The 24,914-nt window shown below is 40.3% G+C and overlaps 1 protein-coding gene across 11 annotated transcripts in view; it reads right to left on the minus strand.

Moving 5' to 3' along the window:
* The window catches only part of SEMA5A (semaphorin 5A), a 446,528-nt gene that overhangs the window by 88,092 nt on the left and 333,522 nt on the right, over positions 1–24,914 (minus strand). For 7 of the 11 annotated variants that reach the window (XM_075416799.1, XM_075416800.1, XM_075416798.1 and 4 more), the window contains exons 19-23: positions 18,463–18,633; positions 12,541–12,696; positions 9,434–9,481; positions 6,147–6,358; positions 4,255–4,747 (exon numbers count right to left, since the gene is read on the minus strand). In XM_075416799.1, coding sequence (XP_075272914.1) covers positions 4,628–4,747; positions 6,147–6,358; positions 9,434–9,481; positions 12,541–12,696; positions 18,463–18,633 — 707 coding nt within the window. In that variant the 3' untranslated portion in view covers positions 4,255–4,627. Of the gene's footprint in view, positions 1–4,254; positions 4,748–6,146; positions 6,359–9,433; positions 9,482–12,540; positions 12,697–18,462; positions 18,634–24,914 lie in introns of those variants that run through there. The other 4 variants (XM_075416809.1, XM_075416808.1, XM_075416805.1 and 1 more) reach the window with 1 other exon arrangement.

Consider the following 24,914-nt stretch of genomic DNA (forward strand, 5'->3'; position numbering starts at 1 on the left):
ACATTAAAATAAGCAACTTGTTATATCCAGACCACTGAATTTGGTGTGGTTTCTTATGTGATGAGTAAAATCATACTCAAGAGCCTAGCTTCCGCCAATCTAACTTTAGGCAGCCAAATGACAGTGAAAATTAGATGTGCATTTCTCCAGGCTCACTGTATTGTTGGTGGAGAGACAAGCCCTCGCTGGGACGTAACTTTGCCCATCCACGGATGTTCTCCCAGACGAGACACACAGAGGGTGCTGGTGGCAGCTACAATCAGAAGTTGGTCAGATGCCTCAAGCAGAGCAAGATAAGCTTGGACCAAACTTTTTACAGAATTGATGTCATACAGCAAGTCATTACACATACAATTAACTTCAGGAATGTGCTTATGTTGCGCTGATTTTAATAAAACTGGTCCCACATTTAAAGAAGTGAATATATTTATTCTATAATGAAAAGGAAAAAAATATTGAAACATTTATTCCCATTAACATTTTTGTTGCATATGGGACCTCTTACTTTTCTGGCTTGAACAGCCATATGGTCTGATGCTCCGAGAACTTTCTTCACTTAGCATAAGTGCTTTGGTCGCTCTTGATTTGTACATTGAGATAGTATTTTCCCAGAGGTTACTGTGGAGCTCTGATAGAGCTAACTAAATGCATAGTGTCCTACACCCATCTGAGACTTTAATCAGTACCGGTTAATAGCCTGGAAATCAAAGCCATTTAAGCCCCATTCTTTCTTCCACTCTCTTATGAAAATCCTAATCCTAGTCAAAAATCTCTCAATTAGTTTTAGCCAAACCACACTGCTCCAACAGCAGGTGACTGCAAATGGCTGGAAAAGCTTCCACGTAAAGTAACCTTAAATGACCATAAAGGTCATCAGACTCAAATCAAAGTACAAGATAAATCTGCAAGCACAGGAGTCCATTTTCTAAGCAACTGAGGAATGTACGCTATGTATCAGACAGAAAAAATAAGCCCAAAATGTGTACTCAAGCACAATTCTACTTTGAGTTATCCAATGAAAGTAAATACTGTACAGGATCTGACCGGCAATGCTGCTTCCTCCTCACTCCATGTAGCAGGGTGACACAGAAACAGCTTTAAGCAGAGAATTTTGATCTATCTGCTGAGACATTTGCATTCAAAACAAAGAAGCATTTTTAAATTTATGCAATCAGTGCAAATGTGGTTTAGTAATATTAACTATTGGCATCAGAGGTAATACAATTATTTATCCAGAAAAGACCACTTTATTCAAGCGAGAGGATAAGGGGTATTTAAGCATGGCTTTTAATGGGCAAGGGAGTTGATTTTCACTTTCAAAAACAGAACAATGTTGTAAGAACCAAATTTTACCCTCACGCAAATTTGAGAGCTCTACTGGCTCAAACAAGATTTGCAGGCATATGCCCACTTTGTTACATTTTTGGCAAAAGAAAAATAAGAGCTTTCATGGAGAAATCTGCTTTTCGCCAAAATGTATGTAGCTTGTTTTAGAAAAAATGCTAAACAAAGTAAATTGAAAATTAACAGAGACTGCACTTTGCTTTGTTCCGTGTATTAAGAAAGGCTGTATTAAACTACCTGGGCAGCTGTGTAGAACTCAGAAGGTGAAAACACTAACACAGGTGGTGCGTCTGGGGTCCTCTAAAATTACATAAGACAAATATCTAATAGCTTTAAACCTGTTGTTTCAGAATCCAGCTTGACAAGGAGATCTTGCCATCATTTTTTTTGTGTCATTGAAGTGCTGTGAAATTTCCATGTTAACCCTAGTGCTTTAAAGAGACGTTTGAATATACCTCTGCCTGTAATGCAGAACAGTGTAGTTTTGGAAGCTAAATGACAAAAAAAATATTTAGAAGAAACACTTTTCTGACAAGTTGGCATGGTGTTTAACTGACATCACATGGGGGTGCTCAAAGATCTGGAACACCTAAAATACTCCTTTGGAGATGGAAGTGTGGGCAGACTGAGCATCTGCTAAATGCACTTCTACCTATGGTCATGCAGACTTAACCTAGGGTGCTATTACTGCATATTTAACCCATACCTAACATATGCATCTATCCATGAAAAGAATGGAAAGTAGATCACTGTGAAGACAAGTGTGCCTCAAACTACTGTAGAGTTAAAACAAGCTAATTTCAGATAATTTTAATTAAAAAAGGTTAAAATAAAAATACATAGTTCAAATATTTTTAAAATATTGGTCTCATAACTAATAGTCTAAATATAAAATCCATAAGCCAGACTAATGTGCTTATAGTACAGGGGCAGAGAGGAAGCGTGTTGTGCATATGTGTGTATGTGCATGTGCTGCTTCTTACTGGCTGTGGCAGCAATACAGATTATATTTTCTTTATCTATTTAAATGCAAAATTTTATCTTTTGGCATGAACAGAGTGATTCAGATACTGGACCAGTTATGATTTGGGGAGCTTTTTCCCCCTCTATCTGTTTCACTGAATTTTCTTGCAGAGAAAATTTCCTCTTACCCAAGGGCAATCAGCTAATTTCTTCCTGAAAAACCAAATCTAATGTACAGTAAAAAAATCACAAATTCTAGAGAATCAGTATTATTATACTTTCTAGAGATGAACTGGTGCGAAGGTAGAGTGCTTTCTTTTGACTGAGTTAGTACCAGGGAGAACTATTCAGCTGGAAAAAATAGGTGGCTGATCTTTCTTATTTTCATAGATGGTAAATGTGCATTCATTTTACTGCACAGCTTTTCAAAGACCACTTCACATCTTTTTTCCATTTTACTGCAGAAGAGATAGGAAGCATAGTGCTACTTTCAGATCTACCCCCATTCCAAAATGTTGTTCATTGCCTCGTTGGATACGGTGTTTACCCTTGCTATGCAAGTGGTTGGACCACCAAAGTGGTGCTCAAATGCAGATCCATGTTTCTCGGTACTTTTTACTTTTTTTGCGCATAGTTTTGAATCAATGTAATCTATGCATGTGTTTCTCTATTTGCCTATTGTAGCGTAACCTATTGATCAAGGGCTCTAAACACAGAATGAAAACATTTCCACTTTGCTTCTCCTTGCATACCCTCCTGGTACTCTGGTGCGATGATCTTTGCCTCTAGCACGCCTAAAAAAATGAAAGCCCAATCCCTTAATCCTTAATATTCACTTTCAGTTTCTTTTCACAAGCTTCTGAGAATATCAAATGCTGCCTTACTAATAAGCACTTTGGAAAAACTGCCCAAATCCCTCCCCTTTTCGTTTTAGTTATACATCTGGAATTTCAGACGCAAAAACAATAATGTCCTAAATGTGGGTGAAGACAGACAGAACAAAGAAAAATGGTATAAAAATTCTCTGTGTTTCCTCATCTGCAACTACAAAAGGAATTAAAATTGATAACTTAAAACTCAAAGAGTATTTTAAATATTTACATCAATGAAGTCCAACTAGATATTCACTTAAAACACCATACAAATGTTCCTCTAGGGGCTGACTAGCGTTGGTCAGACATGGCAGCGACATGAGACAACATTTTGCAAATACATCTGTGTTTTCTGAGCCAGCTTTGTTTGTCAGACACAAGCATATAAAATAAAAGCCAGAAAGAGAAAAGCAGATCTACGATGATGCCTACGTACCCCCGAAAGCCTGAGACGGCACGCCAAATGCGGCGCGGTTGTACCTTTCCATGAGCAGCCTGATGGCGAGTGCCGCAGCAGAGAAGCGAGCGGGTCCCTGTACGCTCTCACTGGGGAGAGGAAGCCTGTGGGACGCCACAACCTGTGCAAGACCACATGCCGCAGCACGGCTGGTTTACTAATGACACGCGGAAAAACCTTCCAGTGTGCCTCTGCTACCTGCCCTCCTCCCTAGGCCTCCCTGTGGGACATGCCCTTCCACACTCTCCCAAAAATTAAACCCAACTAGGTGAAGGCTTTATGCAAGTGGGCTTGGCCTGCAGCTGGAAACCACCAACCCTGTAGCTTTCTGGGTTAATGACAAGATTGTATCCCTCAGGACAGCTGTAGTCTCCACACTCTGAGCAGGTGAACTGCAGCTGGAGTGGTTTACAGCCCGGGAAGATCAGCCCTACAGAGCCCAGAGCCGCTGCAGAGCATCGCTGAACCACCACGTTTCTTCTTGTCATTGTTCCCAGCACCCTGCAAGCTCTTCTTGGTGGTGTGAGCTTCAGGAGACCGAACGGAAGGCTCCCTGGCTAACAGCAGAGCTCCCTTTTCAAACCTCATGGAAATAAAGGACAACGCCTAAAAAGAAAATGAGATTTGTACTCCTGGCACAGCTTTAAGGGTTAACATTATTATATTTTTTGAGAGCTGAGGAATTACTTAGTCACTTGTTAGAGAAGTCTGACTGGAAGTTTATGAAACTGAGTGAAGCGATGCAATCCTCAGGAGTGGTCCAGCGACACCAAGGGGCTACAGCTGACCCCAACACTGAAGGCCCACTTTGCACTCTGCAAAGAAAACATCATGTCACAAACAGGTGTTTCAGGTTTTTGGCAGCAATGGGACATCGATGGCTTGAAATGTCTCTGAACTTCATCTCTGAAGCCTCAATCACATGAGCAGTCATGTAGCACAGGCCTTGGGGACTGGGGAGATACAAGAGGCCAGAAAATACACAAGCCCATTAGTACTCATCATAATTATTGAAATCTGTAAAATAGGTATTAGAATAAGTCTTTGCAGTAAGATGTGGATTGAAGTACTTGTTTCTCTCCTCCAGAATCAGGTTGTTCTTGTTAAATGCCTGAGGGGGGGGGGAAAAAAAAAAAAGATAAGAAAATGGGAAGGACAGGAAAAACGTAGCCACTAACTGCTCCTCCACCTAGGCAATTTCTGTGGCAAATATCTATGTACAGTAAGTCAGTCAAAAATGCATTGAGAAATATCTGCACATTCACAAAAACTTGAATTTGCATGTATCTGCTTACATAAAAAAAATTCTTATAAAAAGCAATGCAACTCAGTAAAGCCAAGCCAGGCACTTTTGTCCCAATATTATAAAACTAATTTTATGATTCTTTGTTAATCATACATATTCAGTTCTTCCTATTAGAATGATTCACTCATATTTTTATTGCATAAGAATTATTTTTCTCTTTACTGCATTAATTCCTTGATTTTTAAATGCAATATGTAGGAGAAATGTCTGAAGTCTTACGAGTGTAAATCCTGTTCTTTTAAAAGTGATATGGGTAATTAAAGTATGAATTTTCGAAGACTTATTCTGTTTCTGTAGCTATCCAGAGAGATGATTAGTGGAATTTGGAAAAGATTTAAATTAGGTATGCATTCCACCAGTGATTACAAAAGCTAGACTTTTCTTGCCTTTTTTAATGAAATGCTTTAAAACATCTTTAATGGGAAAGAAAAATGCAGAAAATAAAAACTGGATTATCCAGGTAGGATTTAAGAAAATCCTCATATACAAAAAGCTTTGCAGCTGAATGAATAAACTGTGTAATCTGAAGATACTGAACTAGGTATTTTCAGAATGCTCATCCTTCCTTAATTCAGCGGATCTGAAAAGCATAGCTACACTAAAAGGTCTTAAAAAGAGAACAGCTGTTTGGGAACAATGCTCATATGACATCGATGTCATGCCAGACTCTCTCCTAGTGTAAATCTGTACTGCTCATTTACAGAATATTTTGGGTACGAACACTAGCTGAGAGTCTGACCTGGAATATATTCACCAGATACATCTCCTGTATAAAGTCACAGTGCAGGAAGATGAACAGTGCCCTTGACATCGTATAATTGGAGCCAAAGGATTATCTTCAATATATGTCATGACGATTGTTAATGGCCCTATTTACTTCTTGAAGAAGCCACTAGGGAACACAATTAGAAAAAAAAAGCTACAAAACAAAACTTGAGTGGTCTGTTTTTTTCCAGGAAAGGCTGCTGCTGTATAAATTATACATACTCACAAAACTTAACTTTCTGTGTAATAGGGACTGACAAAGGAAAGGATCTGCAATTACAATACCTCAAGTGAAATCTATTTTTGTCATTAACAATCAGCATAACTAGAGTCCAAATGCCACTGCAGAAACTAGCAAGTAGAATTCTTTTGATGTAGCAAAACTGCTGTCTAGGACCATATATGTTGTGCACTATAGAGCTTCCAACCCAGTTCTCACCTTGATGGCTTCTACAGAATCATATTTGTCCAGTTTGTTGATATGGTTGGTAATGCTGGTATTTAGAGGAGCTGGTGACACAGGATGGATGACAGTTGCGTCATGGGACTGTTGTTGATATCGTTGGCAGTAAGTATAAACAAGCAGGGTAAGAAGGCAACCAAGTATTGAGCTACTCAATCCTACTGCAATCATGTGAAACATGTTGAACTCTGCAGAGTGGAGAGCAGAAGACAATCTTCTTTTTATGGAAGTAGCAATAAAAGCTTAAGCTTTTGGGGAAAAATGTAGACAAGTGCTAGATTCAAATGAGGATAAGGGAAATTTCATAGGTTTCCAAGAAACATCTCAACTGCGTTGGTTTATCCCTACAGTAGCAAATGCTTCGTACTTCCCTGAAGGGATCATTATGGGAATCTTAGATACCCATACATCTCTGTAAGTGTTTTGGTTTCGGCTGCCGCCGGCAACAAAAGTACCACGCGGCCGCCCCTCCCCCCGCCGCGGTGCGGAGGAGAATGGAAAGAAAACAGGCAGAAAACTGGTGGGTCGGGATAAGGGCAGTTTAACAGAACAGCAAACAGAGGGAACAGTAACAACAACGATACAGATAAGGAGAAAACACGACAAAAACAGATCCACTCTCTTGGACCACACCGGCGCCGCACACTCCTGAGCCGTGAGTGAGAGTTCCCGCCGCGCCGCCCCCCCCCACCGGAACCCAGCGTGACGGCACATGGTATGGAATACCGGGCTCTGTTTGGCCAGGTGGGGTCAGCCCCCACCCCCCGGCTGTGCCCCTTCCTGGAGTCCGGTGAAAATTAACCCTGTCCTGGCCAAACCCAGGACAGTAAGTATTAAGACTAAGATCTTTGAAAGATGCTTAAACTAGTTCAGAACCCAAATAACAGATGAATGAATTGCATTTTGTATGTTTGAATAGTTCAGCAATATTTCTCTTCAGACTGTAACAAAGCCTTGTTATATATGAATTATGTATATAAAGTACATACTTAGCTTTTTTTTTTTAGTGAACTACTGTGTCACCTCCTCTGCTGTTCTTCTAGTTCCTTCTCTTGCACATAGTGACTTTTGGTAGAACTACCAAAATCCTGCTATCTTTGAATCACAGTCCTGCTTTCCCTAAAATGTTTTCCATATCTCCATTATTTGGTGCATGTCCCAGAAGCAGTGGCATACATTTTTTCCATCCCCTGCTTTGATTCTTGCTGGGTCTCACTATTTCTGAATCTTTGATATATAGCCAATTTGTTCCCTGCTCCAGCCTTCAGAACTTTTTCTACGTGTAAGGGGCAGGGGAGGAAGAAATAGTAGCGTTTTAGGGGAAAATGGGCAGGAGATTGAGAGAGAGAGAGAGACATTACTTAAAGTTCAGTGTGCTTTTAACCACAGCAGCCACAGAGTACAAAGTCAACAACTCAGAAGCCAGCACTCTCCTGTCTGCTCTGCCCTTCAAAGATACTGTAGGATCTGACGACGGGAAACCCTCTCCACCTATGTAAGGATTAAAACTGAGAGGAAGCTCATTGATGCATGAAGCTGTAGCAGGGAATCTACAGCACAATTGTCCCCCGATGTTACTGAACAGAGATATCAGGTCAGATGTGGCACCAGTAGGATTAGCTCGAAATAAACAAATTATGCTGCTTTTCATATCACAGAATCACAGAATGGTAGGGGTTGGAAGGGACCTCTGTGGGTCATCTAGTCCAACCCCCCTGCCAAAGCAGGGTCACCTACAGCAGGCTGCACAGGACCTTGTATAGGTGGGTCTTGAATATCTCCAGAGAAGGAGACTCCACAGCCTCCCTGGGCAGCCTGTTCCAGTGCTCCGTCACCCTCAGAGGGAAGAAGTTCTTCCTCATGTTCAGACGGAACTTCCTGTGCCTCAGTTTGTGCCCCTTGCCCTTTGTCCTGTCTCTGGGCAGTACTGAAAAGAGCTTGGCCCCATCTTCCTGACACCCACCCTTCAGATATTTGTAAGTATATATTAGGTCCCCTCGCAGCCTTCTCTTCTTCAGACTGAACTAGCCCAGCTCCCTCAGCCTCTCCTCGTAGGGGAGATGTTCCAGTCCCCTCACCATCCCTGTAGCCCATCGCTATTTCAAACTGGGGCCATGCTTTTTGATTAGGAAAGAAGTATCAGTGACAAGCTCATGTTGGAGATTTTGTCTTAACATTACTGAATATTTGTGGTTGCCTAAATGCACAAATGAAAGATTTTAAACTGAAAGACTGGCACTAGTCTGGAAAACATCTGTTAGACCTTTTTCACTGTAATACAGAAAAATGGGCCAGCACATGGGTCCCATTTTTTGCAAATGTGTAAGGTAGGACCTTTACATGCCTACTGGGCATTTAGAAAAACAAACTAATGTTTAGGTGACTAGTTTGACTGCCTCAATATATAACCACTGAAATATCCTTCTGCACTTTTATGAGAGTTTCCCAGTGTTGCAGAACTTGGTAAAATGTTTTCACTGTACCACTGCTAATTAGAAAAAGATCAAATCACATTATCCTGGCTCCCATAACAAGTTACCATGCACACTAGTACCCTTGCATAACCCCTGTGTTTTTATTGTCCCTTATTAGGTTAAAAATGGAGCTTATCTGTGTGTGGAAGAATACTAGAACTGGCCAGAGCTATTACCATGATGACACAGACTAGCGTGATAGCTCAGCACAAAAAAAATGGTAATTTTTCCTTTTTCTTCCTCTTCTTATTGTTTGGGGTTTTTTTAACAGTTTTCTCTTTCAAGACTTATTTTGCTAGCATCAAGACTCTCTGGAACGGAACTTTTTTTTTCCGCTTTAGTTTTGTCTTTGGCAGCAAAGCTGAAAATGAGTCCCAGATACCATCTGAGCTGTTAAATGGGTTAGCAGCCTGGTATTTGGAGTCCCAAAGAGGTTTGTGAAATTAGCATCCTGAAAAAGGTGGAGCAACTTTACAAATTTTGACCTACTGATTACTAGCTTGTAGCAGGAACTTCTGCTTCAGACAAGGGTGACTGCCGTACTGAAGAACAAGAAAATACAAACATCCAGTAATACATGTTCTTGTCTCAAAGGTCACCAATGGCAGATGGATATTTAATGAGAAATCCTGTAGTAACTACATCTCTCTTTCTGTATGAGTGTAAATAATGAGAAAGCGGCATTTAGAAGGTAGAATAAAACTAAGAGAGTGCAAAAGGTGAAACAAAAGCAAAAAATGGAGAATCAATATTTCAGCATTTAATACACATCGAGAGCTGAAAGCTTACCGCCACATCGTTTTTCTTCTATGCTGCTGGATCGTGCCACTGATATTTCTAGAAAAACAAATAAACCACTTAGGCCTAGGAGAGATAATATTACAGAGAACTACTAGTCTGCTAAACACAGTAAGGATTTAAAAATTAATTCTACTACATTCACTCTAAATCCAAAGTAAAAAAGATTTTGTCTATGTGGCAGAATAACATCTTCAGGTTCCTTAGTTTCCCAAGCAAAAGCAGCAACACATTTTTAATTCTCGCCTCAAAACATCTCTGGAATTAAAAAGATGGAAGTGCACATGAAAACAGTCTTTGCGGAGTTTAAGCATGTTGAGAAAGTGTGGATTTTCTGAATAGTGAAATTAATGAGAGTTTAATTATCTTGTGTTCAAAGGGGCTCATTACTTCTAGAAGTCACGTCTAGCACTAATGTGAAAACAGGGAATTTACAAATGTTCAAAAAGGATGACTGCCAATTTAATGGCTCTCAGTTGTAAACTAATAAAATGTAATTCCAGCCTGCATCCTTACCGTTTTGACTTTGGAAACATTCTGAATAAATATTGAATAGAATCTGTTGGCAATCAAGTTCTCCCACTCTCTACCTCAAGACCATGTCTTCTGAGAAGGGAAGTCCTGCCTTAAAAATCTCCTGAAGCTCTCTGCAGTGGTCAATGGACATGTGGATTTGGGTGGGGTAACTGACACAGTCTACCTGCATTTCAAAAAAAGGTGTGAGTTCATTGTCAAAAGCTTTCCAAGAAACAAATGAGATGATGGAAAAGATAGGAAACAGGGTAGTACTATGTGCCCAATTCTCATTGCAGAGGAAGTTCACCATTTCTGCAGGGACATAGGCTTTTCAGCAAAGAGCTAGAAAATCAGGACACAAATGTGGTTTTGAAGTTTGCTAATCATACAAAGTTAAGGCAGCATGGACAAGGACATGCTGTGAAGAGCTGCAGAAGGGCCTTGCAAAACTAGGCAATAAAATAAAAAATGAAACAGAACATAGATCAGTGGAAAGCAATCCTAGCTTCACATATAAAATGATGGGCTGTGTGGTGACCAGTACTGCTCACGAGTGACACCACGAGGTTATGACAAATTGTTCCATGAAAATACCAGCTTACTGTTCAGAAGCAATCAAAATAGAAAATCAAACGCTAAGTACTACCAATAAAGCAACAGTGAATAGGACAAGATATTAGCATTATGGTACTTTACAAATCTATGTCTTGTCCACACCATGAACACTGTGCGCAGCTCTGGTTTTCCCATCTAAGGTTGTCTCCAGTAGAACTGAAAAACAGATCAGGGAAGGGCAGCAATGATAGCCACAAGCGTGCAACAGCTTCTGTATGAGGAATTAACAGAGCAGGCTCTCCACCACCAAAAGACAATCCACATGCAGCTAAAGGGATCACAGTTTTTCACTTTTCTTCTACCATGTGCTAAACCAATACTAACTATTTTCAGAATGAGAAAGTATCAGACCTGACAGAACAGCATGCTCACAGAGTTAAAGGCTGAGAGCATACTTTGTCTGATTGAGACCGTTAATTCACAATCCAAACAAAAAGCAGGGAAAAATGTACCAGAAAGACATACAGCTCTGCAAAGTAATGTTGATAAGGACTAACTCTGGAAACAGAGCAGTAATGACAAGAAGTCATTTTTACACTTTGCCAGAATCACTCTGTACACAAGTTCTGTAGAGGAACAGTGCTAAGGTAAGCAGGAGGAGGAGGAGAGAACGTGAGGATGGACACAACAGCACCCAAGCTGAGGAAAGGTGGGAGGTGAGTTAGAAAAGAAAGAGAGGTCGGTACGGAGGGAGGGAGAGAACTGTGACTCAAAGGACCTCAAGGAGTGAACGCCAGCTGAGCGATCCCAAGAAAGCAAGCTAGTTCGCCTAAGGTGAGTGTAATGGGCATGACCGCATCTGCTGTGATATGGGTAATCTGAGGAGGAGTGGCAAACAAACCAGAAGGGCCAGAGAAGAGGTGGCTTATTTCAGATTCTCAAAATACCTACTTTCCAAAACAAGATGTAGAGTTTATGCTGGATTAAGCAGGGGATTCACAGAATGTGAATAGTAACAGAGCTGCTTCAAAAGCCTCAGAAAAACAGGAAAATATAATGTGGGAGTTTTCGCTTTCACACTGACATTTTTCACATTGGTTTTGGAGGAAAAAATAGGATTTTGGAGTTACGGCATTATGCACCATCCATAAAAACAGCATTTAAATTTTTTTATTTCTTTGTTATATTGTACTATCTTGTACCGCATAGTCACAGGAAAAAGGTTGCTGCACTGACTAAACATAATTACACTTCAAATGAGACATTAAAATGTAAATTTCTCTGTCTGTGAATAGACTGCTAGCTTTTTTTAATGTACATAGGCAGAAAGATGACTGTTAATAGCAATGTAGTGTGGCCACCCATATTGTTGGGTGGATTTAAATGACTGCTGTGATTTAAAAATAATAATAAAAAAAAAAGAGTACGGTCATACAGTTATGTGTTTTGACAAATGCTGTAGAATAATACATGATGTAACTATCCATCAGGTACTTAGCAGGGGGAGACAAGGACTGGAGGCACAGTTAATAGTATTTACCTTTCTAAGTGGTTATTAATTTAAGGGAGTCTGTGAAATGATTTCCAGATTAACTACCACAGAACCCACTTTTGTACATGCAAACCACAAGACCTAGAGGAAGTGTGTCTCTAATAACCCCCAAGTCTCAAAAACACTTAAAGTAAAAAGCAAACTCTTTCGGCTAGCTGCCTATAGCGATCCCTGCACCCTGCTACCAAGCAGGACAGGAGGGACCCGCAGAATGCTGTGACAGTGACTAACCAAAGTCCCACATGGTGACAGTGGGGACAGCTGCACAGCACTCAGTGCCATGAGCCACATTTTCGTGGAGACACCACACCTAGCAACATCGTCTCTACACAGCAGACCAACATGCTTTGGCTGACGAATGCCGAGTTCTGCCCCAGCTCTCAGCTCTGCACAGTGCAGTCTGGGGCAGTGCTACGCCTCGCTCTTGAAACGTTGAGGCATTTCACTACTCCTTTGAGGAATGGGCTGATCTCACCTGGTATAAAGTTGGAATCCAAAGCACAGGCTCGGCTCTCCGTGGTGTTGCCCGTGCACTGGCTGCCCACGGGAAAGAGAACGATGCACTGACGAACGCGGAACTGGAGGCCGGACGAGTCGCAGTCGGACCACTCGGACCACTCTGACCAGCTGTCTGCAACAGGCAGAGAGGGACACACATGCCAATGCTGCAATTAAATCCTTCAAGTACACCGAGAGAGAGAGAAATAGGCTGTGTTTCTGAATTATGACCAAAGACCTTGTCCCCAGCTACCACCAACTAGCAGAGGACAGCTCTTTCATTACGATAAAACAAAGGCAGTTTGGCTTCGGCAAAAGTCTCTGAAATGCAGAGTGTGATGACAAATTTGTTGCAGACATATTATGGCTTTGGCTTCTGCCATGGCCTTTGTGTGTGGAAGTGAGAAGCTGGAGGGATTCTGCAGTGGTGACTGAAAGAGTGATTGCTGCGGAGTTAATTCCAGTCTAGGTCTTTAGGGTGGAAGATGACACTGTCTTTTTTTTATGTTCCTGACAAGGAGCAATGAGAGCTATAAGAATATGTATTCTGAAGCAGGATGTTTAACTAGAAAAACAGTAGTATCTTGGAGATACCTTTTTTTTGTTTTAGCTTTTGTTATTTCAGGTCCCTTTCTTTGCTGTAGATAGAAGAGATCTCATCAAGTGTTCTCACCTTCTCTTCCCCATTCAGTTCATTATCAGCCTCTGTTGTTTCTCTGTATTTCTTCCTCTCCCTATGCAGTTTTGATTAAGACATTTTTATTTCATGCCTGTGTGATCTCAGAATACTTCCCTTAAATGAAGTGAATTGATCTCATTCCCATGAGATGCTGTGAGTTTACTGAGCTCAGCTTTCTTACAATTCAAGCACAAGTCTTGCCTTCATAGGATTCTTCTGAGTTTGGCATGTATAGTAGAAGACAGAGCTCAGTTAAACATTTTTCTGTCTTCTGTTGGCTTTCTCACTGAGATATGTTTTATGGTCTTGATATGCATTAAATAGCCCTAGTACGCCAAACCAAGTTTTGTTTCTACTTCAAAATTGTATCTGATTTTGTGTCGCTACGAAGCAAATTTACAAATTTCATTTTACTTCAAATTAAAAAGTATATAATTTAGTCTCAAGTTAGACTGAAGATCATTAAAATTTGTAAATAATTTGAAAAATTTTTGAAGGTTTTGTACACTTTTTCTGAATTAGGTGGAAAGTCAGGAAAGTCTTGCACTGTTTTGGGCCACTTGCTATATCTTGCATAAATCCAGCACACAAGGTTCACATTTACTCATTACTTTCCCCTTGGCCATAGAGGAAAAGGTTAAAACTCTCAGTCATCTAAAATTTAACAGATACCGGTAGGAATATTTGAGATTGCAGTTTTTAAAAATGTCAAGCAGTAGACGCTTTCCATGCCCGTGTTGGACATTCACTTCCTGATCAACAACATGGTAAAAAGAAATAGATGGAGGAGATGGACATAATTTTAGCACAGAAAATCTCAAACAGTGGTCCTGGGACCACTTTCAAGACAGCAGGAGAGCACTGGTTAGAGACAGGAGCAATCAGTCCTAGCAGTCTGTTGTTCAGATGCGTGTCGTCACTTGTGCAGTTGTTCACAAAACAGATGTACTCAGCAGCTCAGGTAAGAACCTGGATATTAATATTTATGAACAATTATCAACTGTCTGGATGGGACCTCCTTTGAGCAACAGGGCAAATACCTTGCCACAAGCAGCTGATTTCAAACAGTAGGATCTTGTTACTGTGAGAAGCAAGGATACTCAGCTTTCTTCTTTGGCTCTTCTGTTTTCTCGGAGAGGTCCTGGAAGGGCCTCATTTGCAGAGTGCGTAGTAGGAGCATGGAGGCAGACGATATAATGTTGTTGAATCCTAATTCAGAGGGGTAAGAGAGCTGAGGTGGGAATCAAGCAAATGGAGCAGACTTCTTCCTGCTTTTATAGTGTGACATGGCCAGGAGCTATTGTCACCACCAGTGCCATCTGCTGGACCTAAGGAAACTGAATACATGGATCCTTACCTTAAATGTTGAGTAACGATAAAGCCCTGCACATTCAAGTCTAAAGGAAAGCTGCTCATTACAGATCTGGGCCCAGATCTCACCAGTGGCAGAGAGCACGCTAAAGCCAGAGCCAATATTCTCGCCCAGTCCTGGTATAACTGGGATACATGCAGCAGCTGCCAAAATGCTCATGAGCATCCTAAATGCAGCTTGTTGGCTGGTGCACTCTGCAGCCCGGTCTTGTCCAATGTGCTTTTGGCCCATCAGGTTCCTTGCTGAAGGGGCTACATCCCATGATAAAACAGGAAGCTGAGATTATGCATAGATCATGCTAGGCTACATACTGGTGACTGGGCAAGGCTACTGTTTCAGCCTGCCCTTTAGAGGTCCTATATAAGGCACTATGTGCATTGGGACCTTCCTACATATGCCACACAGGGCATCTCCCTCCCATCTGGAGTCCCACGGAGCAGCCCAGGTACTACAGCACAGGTAGTCAGTGGGTCTGGTGCCACGCTGATCAGCTCCATCTGGCACACCGAACCACAGAAGAGGAGAGAGGGGACATCAGTGTGAGTGTGAGAGGGATGGACACTCCTGCAATTGGTACCAAACCTGTGTTTCAAGGAGTGCCACTGCTGGGAGCTCAGAGAGTCACACAGAGATGCTGAGCCCAAAGCTTTTGCATGCACTTCTACAGACTCAGTTATCCTGCTTCATCCCTTTCATTTCTTTATCTTCAAAGCATTGGAGGCTCTCTTGCACCTCAGGCAGGCTCCTCTCAACTTGGTCCTCAGTTCTTTGCAAAAATCATGAGGATGGAAGAGAGAGGGTGGACTGGAGAGGTGTTTAATCTGGAACTGCTTTTCACCTCTAACACAGCAAAGCTTACTCAGACACCATGTCTTCTTCTTACGGAGTCCTGGCTGGCCTTTGAAGTCAGGTTAAGTCCAAGCAGTTCCTGCAAGATCTCTTAGTGAAGAAGGCACCTCGGAAAGCTCACACCACCAGTCTGTAAGATTATAGATTTCTTTCATGCAGAACTACACCATGACTTCTAAATGCTCAAGTGCTTTATCCATTATTTGCATGTGCGAGTTAGCAATTAAAGGACAGAATATATTCTCCCTCTTACAGCAGCAGTGAATACTTCAGGTATTTAGGTTTTATTCAGAACATTAGAGACACTGTTGCAACTGGTTACGATTGCTGATAAGCCTTCCGCTCATATTAACGTGATTGCATTTGGATAAATTAAAAGAAAAAACACAAACACAGTGATAAAGCTTTTAAAAAGAAAGATGAGCAAAACTGATGTATTTTGCAGATGCAAGTCTGCTACTGTCTTTTAAGTGCATACTTGCAAGCTTTCGGTTGGATTTGCCATTAACCCTCCATATCCTCAAAGAATCCTTAGCATCAAGATTCTAGAAATTTAAGTTTTCTGCTAGTTTTGTCTGTTCAAAAAAAGTACTACTTCAAATGCCAAGTGTCCTGGTTTTGGCTGGGACAGAGTTAATCTTCTTCCCAGTAGCTGCTGCGTTTTGGATTTAGTATGAGAAGAATGTTGATAATACACTGATGTTTTTACTCGTTGCTAAGTAATGAAGGACTTCTCAGCTTCTCATGCTGGCCGGTCAGGTGCAGCCAGGACATTGCAGGGACAGCTGACCCAAACTGACCACAGGGAATATTCCATACCATACAATGTCATGCTCAGCATGTAAAGCAGGGGGAAGAAGAAGGAAGAGGGGATGTTCGGAGTGATGGCGTTTTGTCTTTCTAAGTAACCGTTATGCCTGACGGAGCCCTGCTTTCCTGGGAATGGCTGAACACCTGCCTACCGATGGGAAGCAGTGAACGAATTCCTTGTTTGGCTTTGCTTGTGTGCATAGTTTTTATTTTACCTACCAAACTGTCTTTATCTCAACCCACAAGTTTTCTCACTTCTACCCTTCTGATTCTCTCCCCCATCCCACCAGGAGGAGTAAGAGAGCAGCTGTGGGGTGCTTAGTTGACGGCTGGGGTTAAAACACAATACCAAGAAATCTTCACTCTTTCCACAACTTAAGAAACGCTATAAATAATTTCCATTTTTGCATATGCATTTCTGTGTTGGTTGGTTGTTCTTAGGCTCCAAATGTCACTACTATTCCCTTCCTACATTAAACAAGTCACTCATGCAGTAAATGTCACCATTGGTACTTCCAGATCTGCACAAGGAGGAACCAGTGACCACATGATCCTTACCACAAGAAAATGGCTCTGCAGGGATGCAGGAGTTTGTCCAAAATTGACATGTGTAGCACTGCAGTTATTTTTGTGCCATACCGATGGGAAACAAGAGCCGTAAAAAACAGTTTTGAAACCTATATCATAGACATGAGGCAAGGGCCAGTGTCACAGCTAGTTGATGATGTGCTGTTTCAAAAACTTTAGGCAAATTTTCAGTGAGATTGAAATATTAATAAAATATCACACAATGTGAGAAATGCACTTCACCCTCTGAAATTTTATTGCTTTCTAAAGGTTTTCACTTTCTTGAACCAAAATGAAACCAACCTCCTCCTCCACCCCCCATCTACTCCAAAATTAGGGTGGAAAGCAGGTCAAAATAAGGTGAAGATATTATTTATAAATGTTTTCAAACTGTCATTTCTAGAAAAATGGTGGTAGAAAATAAATGTGCAAGAAGAGAAATAGCTACAATACCAACACAATGATCGTGCCAGTTCTGACCTTTTAAAGATGTCTTAAGGATCCCAAGGCAGCTATGCAACCTCTACATACAAATATACACTATTTGTCTCAAAAAATCAAATCATCAACTGATTTCTAAGTTAGGGTTTTTTTAAAACCCAATACAGAGTATTGCACCTGCTTTAATTTTGACAAAGTAGGTAGTTTTATTCTGCTGCAAGACATGCAGTGCCTAGAAAAGGAAATTAACTTAAATTGTAGTTCAGGATGGGTAATAGGATCCATAAATTCAAACTCATGGGGCTTGTGCCTTCACAAGCACAGCCTGATCATACATGCAGAAAACTTTTGCTATGAAGTCTAGGAACACTCAGTAAAGCAATACAACGTGGCATCAGAGCTACTTACTTCCTTTTGCTGTTGCCTTTAAGCCATTAATCAGCAACAAATGAAAACAAATTTTCCCACTGGCTTTTCACTAATGATTTTATGTAGTTTTGTGTGGTTTTACTCTCTACTTCTCACTTTAATTTCATGAAGAAAGCAGTTTCCTTTAATACGAGTCAAAAGGTAAAGTCAAAGTTATAGAAGAAGTCATGATCCATAATATCATACAAGTAGCAGGAGTGCCGAGACATTTCATTTACTAAGCACTCCACAGTCGTTTAAAAAGATGAAGTTTCTGCTCCTTAAGATCTGAAGCTGAAGAAGGTATTTTACAAAAAGCATTAAGGTTTGCTCTGTGTTTTATATGAAAACGGGTCAAACATTATCTACTTGAAGGGCTTTGTGACAATATATGCTACTGAATATTAACCTCTGCAATATGCTTGCTGTGAATGTTTAGTGTTACAACAAATGCACTTTGTGATATTATTAAAAGTCTCCTAGGCCATTTGGATGATCCACTTCAAATATTATACAATTTTATTTTATGTAGACTCAGAACCTGGTAACTTTAATTTTTAAAGGGGGAGGGAGGAGGTGGTGTCCTGGAGGCTACATCCTGGTATTACTTGATTTACTGTGATTGCATCATGTAAGAGCTGATTGTGCACTTAATAAGGGAGAGAAGTGATTTGCTCCTAAATAATACATCAAGGCGCATTATGTTGCCTAACTGTTAATGCCTTATTCTGTGTCACAGAAACAACAAAGCTGCATGGGCTGATTTGCCATACCTGGACACGGCTGTGTGTTGCAGAGTGCTTCTTCAGTGTGCAGTCCAAGGCAGATATCTCCTCCATATGCTGGTGCTGGGTTTGTGCAGGAGCGGGTTCTCATGTAATGCCCTCCTCCACAAGTTGCTGAGCACTTTGACCAAGACGACCAACAGGACCAGCCTCCATCCACTGAGGAGACACAAATATCATATTGCTCCACGTTATGTCATTCCAAGACATGACATAATCCAACCCATCTTTCTCATATTCCGTGGATCTAATTCATGGCATACTGTAACTATTGGGCATTTTTAGATGCCACTGAACATAGGCCCACAAATTTAATCTTACCACAACGCAATTTAATTTACTTATTTTAAAAGCTCCTGGCATACAGGGAAGTCTGACAGAGTTACCCATCCATATAAGACACTTTGAGTGGGTAATATAATAGCTTTAACGCCAGACCTTTCCTTTTCTCAGTTGTCAGGAAATAAAATACCAAAGCTTGTTTAGCAGAAGTATTATAAGGTCAAACTAAATTTTTATTTAGCCGAATAGTATCAACAGAGACACTGAGGAATCCAGATTTTGTTTCACAACGCAGGTGAGATTGCCTTAACCCTACAACCCATTTGATTTGATCTAACAAACTGTAGGGTTTGATGTGTCAATATAATGTTACAATCTTCTTGCAGCTCTAGCACAGATATCAGCAGCAGAACAATGGCAGTAGTTCAAAAAAGCAACAGACAAACGACAAAAAGGAGTTGCCACTTAAAGTTTCAAACACAGGTTGCTGAAGCATATTTACCCCCCTCCCCCACTAGTATTTACTGATTCTTGTCAAACTGTTCTCTAGTCTGAATTCCCACACGGCTCTTCCGAACCGTAGACTGGATTTCATGGGAGCCCCATTTGTCAGATGGCTTTCAATGCATGGCCACTTCACAGGCTTTTAATAAAAGTTCTCCTCATTGCCTGCATTGGACTGTCTCCTTCACAGCCCCTATTCTTACAGCTCCTGCTCCAGGATGTATTTCTGGCATTTATGGCCATATTGCAGCCCATCTGCCAAAGGCTTCCTATCTGTAGCCACATGACAAAGTCAGATGTACTTCTCCCAGGGTCAGCATTCCCTCTGTAAAGAATCTCAGTATTTGTTAATTTCTCTTTCTTTTTTGGGGGAGGGCAAAAAGCAACAAAACCCTAAACTTTTGAAGTTTTCATAGAACATGAAATTCTCTTCAAATGTCTATTGAAAGTGCTGTCACTTGCTTTCTTAAAATTTAAGTACAGAAATGATTTACCACATCTGCAACTGATTAAAACAAAGTGAGTAATTCAACTGACACTAACAGATGAGACCCTAAGAATAATACAGGCAATGTGCCAGTTTTCTTTCACGACAAGACCCTAAACTGAGCAGAAGTTTCACCTTTTTTCCTCCCATCACCCACACCAGCAGTGGGCACTTTACTACACAACATCGAAACTCATTATTGCCTACTTTTAAAAATACTAGGTAAGTACACATTTTCCGTAAACAATTTTTACAGTCCATCCATTCCAGACATTCCTTGTAAGACTTTACTTCATAGTTTGTTGAAACAATTAATTCTCACTGAAGTCTCCAGAACATTCATCCAGCATTTCACAATGACTCCTTCTGAACCTTTCTTTTCAATTAATCAAACAGCCTTTCAAGGAGTAAACCAGTTTCCACTCGTTTATTGAAATGCCTTTTCCATAATTATCTCTTACCAAAAAACAAGGAGGTTCCAAATCTGAAAAAAATTAACTCACAATGAAAATAACTGTGCACTATTTGCATTTAAATTGTCTCTTAGATGGAAACAGAGAACATTAAAAAAATACTCTTTTTGTTTCGGTAGCACTGTATATCACAAATATACTTGGTGAGTTGAGCAGAATGGTTTCTATGCAAAAGCTGCAACAGTGAGAAAATGAGCTAGGAGAATGTTGTTGTTTTGACATTAAAACCTATATGTGCATTTTTAAATGAAAGTTCAGATACAGCATACCTTCAGGTTCTCAACTGTTAATCAAACAGGTAATTCGCTAGTGCCTACCTAAGGCTATTAACTAATCCTGTAAGTGAAATTGTTCAATATATACCATTTTATTCACTGTATTGCTTGCAACATTATCCTATAAATCAAGAAAGCATGGAGTTTGCACTTGCTTGCTAAGAACAACAGTTGTAAAAACTTTTGAGAGTAATGTATCTGGTCTCTCAATAGCCTGACTGGACAGACAGGATTCATGGAATCAGGTACTATATTCCAAGTATATCATTTAGATAAATTATGTCCATTATTAAGGACTTCAATGATTGCTACATTTTTTCCAGGATATATTTATTAGTCAAATCATCTAGCTATACAGATGTATGAGAGAGTTTTATACCAGCTGTCATAAATAAATATTGAATCTCGGTAGAGTGCCTGACTTATTCTACTATTCATACAGTCACTGGAAAACAAATACGTCTTTCTGTCTGATAACTCTGTTGATGTATTATTATGCCAGATCACATCACGAAAGCTACAGGTTATTTCTCTTCAGTGCAGGTGAAATATAGTGTGCAATTTTATAACAATTTCAAGACATGGTATATTTTATTCAGAACCTGCCTTTTGTTTGTTTTTTAATGATGTCAAATAAAAGCAGAAGCTGTTACCTAAGCTATTCTTTTTATGCGATAGTAAGACTTTACCTTTCCAGATACTCCCTTTGTTCTTTTTTTTTTTTATTTAAAATGATCTTGACTATCTCAAATGAATAATCAGATGCATTCCTGCTGCAGTGTATAGACCTCCATGGAACAGAATGACAGCCTGAGACTGGCTACACAGAAGATAAATTGTCTGCAAACATTACCTGTGGCTTGTTCATTGTAATGGAGACAGTGACCCCCAACACTTTCTACTTATTTTTCAGTGGACCAGAATGAGAATTACATGGCATCTATCTATAGGTGGCTGAGAACACAGAGATGGATGTAACATCTGGGAATATCACTGTGTTCCACAATTGCAGTGATCATGGCGGTACTGTAAGACTTTGGATGTACAGGGAGAAGTGGGTTTGGGGTAGATGGGAAAGAACAGACGTAACATAATAGATAATGTTAGATTTGATCACAGTTGAGCTAGACAGCGTAATTATAACTGTTTTTCTTAGTGACTAGTTACTGACAGGCTGCCATCCTAAATCTTTAGGCCTTTCAAGAAATATCATAACTACCTCTTTTATTTGTCCCCAGAAATTTCGCTTCTCAGCAAAGAGGATGACAAAGCATCACCACGGTTAAATAAGATCAAAGGAGTGGGTATTTACTGCTTGAGTTTTTACAAGGCCTAAATAGAGCTCTGTGGTTTCTTTCTTTAAAGTTGCTTAGCAACACAGCACCATCTGTTTTTTTTTTTCCTTTTTCCTTTTGTCATGGAGTCCTTAATGTTATTTCTGCCTGTATAGGAGCAAAAATACACAGCTGCAGGGAAAGTTCCAGTCACTACAGTTTCTTTACATAACAGTTTTTCAGTGCTCTTGGACAAAGGATAGTCGTTAAAGCAGTTCCACAATGAAAGATACAGAGTCTTTACCTATTCTGACAATTACTGAGGTTGTTCCCTTTTGGAAGAAGGCACCCTTCAGCTAGCAGAATGCTCTCAAACAACGCTCTTTCCTTTCTAGTAAAGCAAACAACTTTTTGCCTACTGGCTGTTGTGGCTGACAAATATTTCTCCACTATAATGAAAAAAAACTATAGGGAAGAGGATGTACTAGGGAGAAACAGTGTACCAAAATGGGATCTCCTGGGGACAGGATAAAACATCCACACTACTGGAGAATTTCCAAGAGACAATTAAGTAAACTGGATACCCCGCTATGCACTGTGAGGTTTACAAGGAAGCGGAAGGAAGTGTGGGCAGACACGCTGACCTCCCCCACGCTCAGGAGAACACAGACAGGATTGAAGGCTCTTTCATATACTGTCTGGTCTCACTTTAAATTTAAACCACCCCCCCAAAAAAAATCTTTGTTTTTTTTGGTGTATGCCTTTAGGTTTATAACTTCTCATGTTCATCTTTTTGAAAGCGTAGCCAAAGAGAATAAAACATGTTGAGAGGTCAGTCTTTTCTACGTGCATGAAGGAGTATAAATAGAGGGGCAGGAGTCCCTTCCACCCACCAAAATGCAGGTGGTGTGCTTCCCAGTGGCTGAGTAAAAGTTAAATCCAGGGGCACTGGGTGTTTGGCAGCCTACAGATCTGAAAGAGTACTGCCCCCTTCCAGGCACCCAGGGATCGTCGTATTCCACGTCACTTAGCCTACTACTTCTTCCTAATCCTGTGGGATATTGCTTCATGTTTCAGTGTGGGAAAGAGCAATTTCTACATCAGTTTGCAAAGGCGAAGTCTTGTTTCTGTGATGCTACAGATACCTTTTACTCATCAAGGCAATGCTGGATGAAACAAACACTCAACATAGTCCAGTGCAGAAACACAGCAGGCAAACAAATGCTTCTAAGGAAAGCGCAACAAGAAAACCTAAGGATCAACCCAGATTTAAGTCTGTAACTGAGACTTCTAAGTTAGAAAATCAACAGTCGCTTTACAGAAGCAGCCTAGAGAGATCAATGCATGCGGAGAGATGGGGTTCAGCAGCCTCAGAGACAAGCTTTACTGGCTGAGAGTCATTTTTTTCCCCCTGATTTAGGAAGTTACTGCAGGATAAATTTTGTCCATTTCTTCAAATATATTCCTGTTTCCTTGTGGCCAAGTATGACTGCACAGTAAAAAAAAAAAATAGGAGGAGAAAAAAAAGCAATAATGAAGAAAAAAAATAACAAGCAATAACTGGCTTTAGGAGGTGTATAAATAACTCAGTCTTTCAGGGAGTTTCGTATATCTCAAACTTTAATGCTATTATCACATTTAGTGATACATGAATATATTCAGTTCTTCTCAGCCAAAATGTCATAAGTAAACCAAACTAAAACTACTATAATAAAAATCTGAAACCAGTACAATCCCAATATGTTGTCATGAAGTATCAAAATTTCAAATCTAAGAGATGGCAGCTGTCCTTTCTCTCTGATCCACCACCATGCTCTGAGGAGAAGAGGTAACAGGAGCTCCTGTAGCTCATGCTACTGAGTGGCGCTCATGTAGCTATGCTTTAAACTCCTAACCAAGGAACATCATCCAAGTGTTCCGATGTGCAAAAGGGTAAAAGAGAAGGCAACAAGAAACAAAGTGAAACAAAAATGAAGAAAAAGTTTTCTTTTCCTACAGTAATAACTGAAGAGATGTGTAACATTCTTAACTAGGACAGAAACCTTTATGTTTGGTTATTATTATTTTCAGGCAAACAAATCTTTTAGCTAGTAAATTACTGTAATTTTTGTAAATTTGCAGAATTTACCATTCAATGCCTCTCTTCATCATCTATTTCTCTTCACAACATAAATATCTCGCAGGCCCCCAAGGATAACAAAACCCTAATATGTCTGATTATAGATTCCTTTCTTTTCATATTGACCACATATCTGTAATTCAAAGAAAACAGAAATGTCAGTGAGTATTCACAGATCCTTTCTATAGTTATTGAGGCTGTTCAGTGCTTGCCAGCTCAACTCTATTCACCACCTCTCTGAGCCATAAAAAAAGGAGCTGAGGCACAGGGCCAAAGCATAATTTGCTACTGCAAGACAAAAGTGCAAATTCTCCAGCCCCTCAAAGCAGTCTGGCCACATGGAAACTCAGTACTGAGAACAGGCCTTACCCTACACTGATTCCCCAACTATTTCTGTAGATTATCTGGGAAAGTGCTAGTTAGTTGAAGGCAAAATTGTATGAAGGATCATTCTAAAACTTCTACAATACAGGAAAATCATATACCTGAACCTGGGTACAATTTCTGGCAATTTTCTGTCACTGTTCAATTTACTATTATATATTCAGCCTTCAAATGCTATGAACGAAAACAAACCTGCCCAGTGACTGCTATCAATACACGTCAGTGGACCACTTACTTTGCTACAAGCTGTGGGAAAAATTTCACTGTCTCTCTCTCGCTAGCAGGCTCAAGAAAGATTTAACAGCAGCTGCTGAAGGCAGGTTCTAGATGGCTTCTGTCATTTTTTTAAAGTTCTGGGATCCTGCAGCACATTTAACCATACATTACTGGCTATTAATATAAGTATATTTAAAACAATGTTGCAAGACAATCAGACAAGAAAGCCTTGTACCCTCAGTGATTGCTCCATGGGCTTTCTCATTGTATCAGTTCTTCAGAGCACTTAGTATCTTCCAGGATGACACTGAGCCCAGATTAACTGGATTAATTAAGTCCTACTGACTTTCAGCATGACTTGCGCACTGCTCAGTATATTTCTCCGTCACTCATCTTTTCCAGAAGTTTGCATCATAAGGGTTTGAT

This window comes from Opisthocomus hoazin, chromosome 3, assembly GCF_030867145.1.
Source record: "Opisthocomus hoazin isolate bOpiHoa1 chromosome 3, bOpiHoa1.hap1, whole genome shotgun sequence".
NCBI classification, from domain to species: domain Eukaryota; kingdom Metazoa; phylum Chordata; class Aves; order Opisthocomiformes; family Opisthocomidae; genus Opisthocomus; species Opisthocomus hoazin.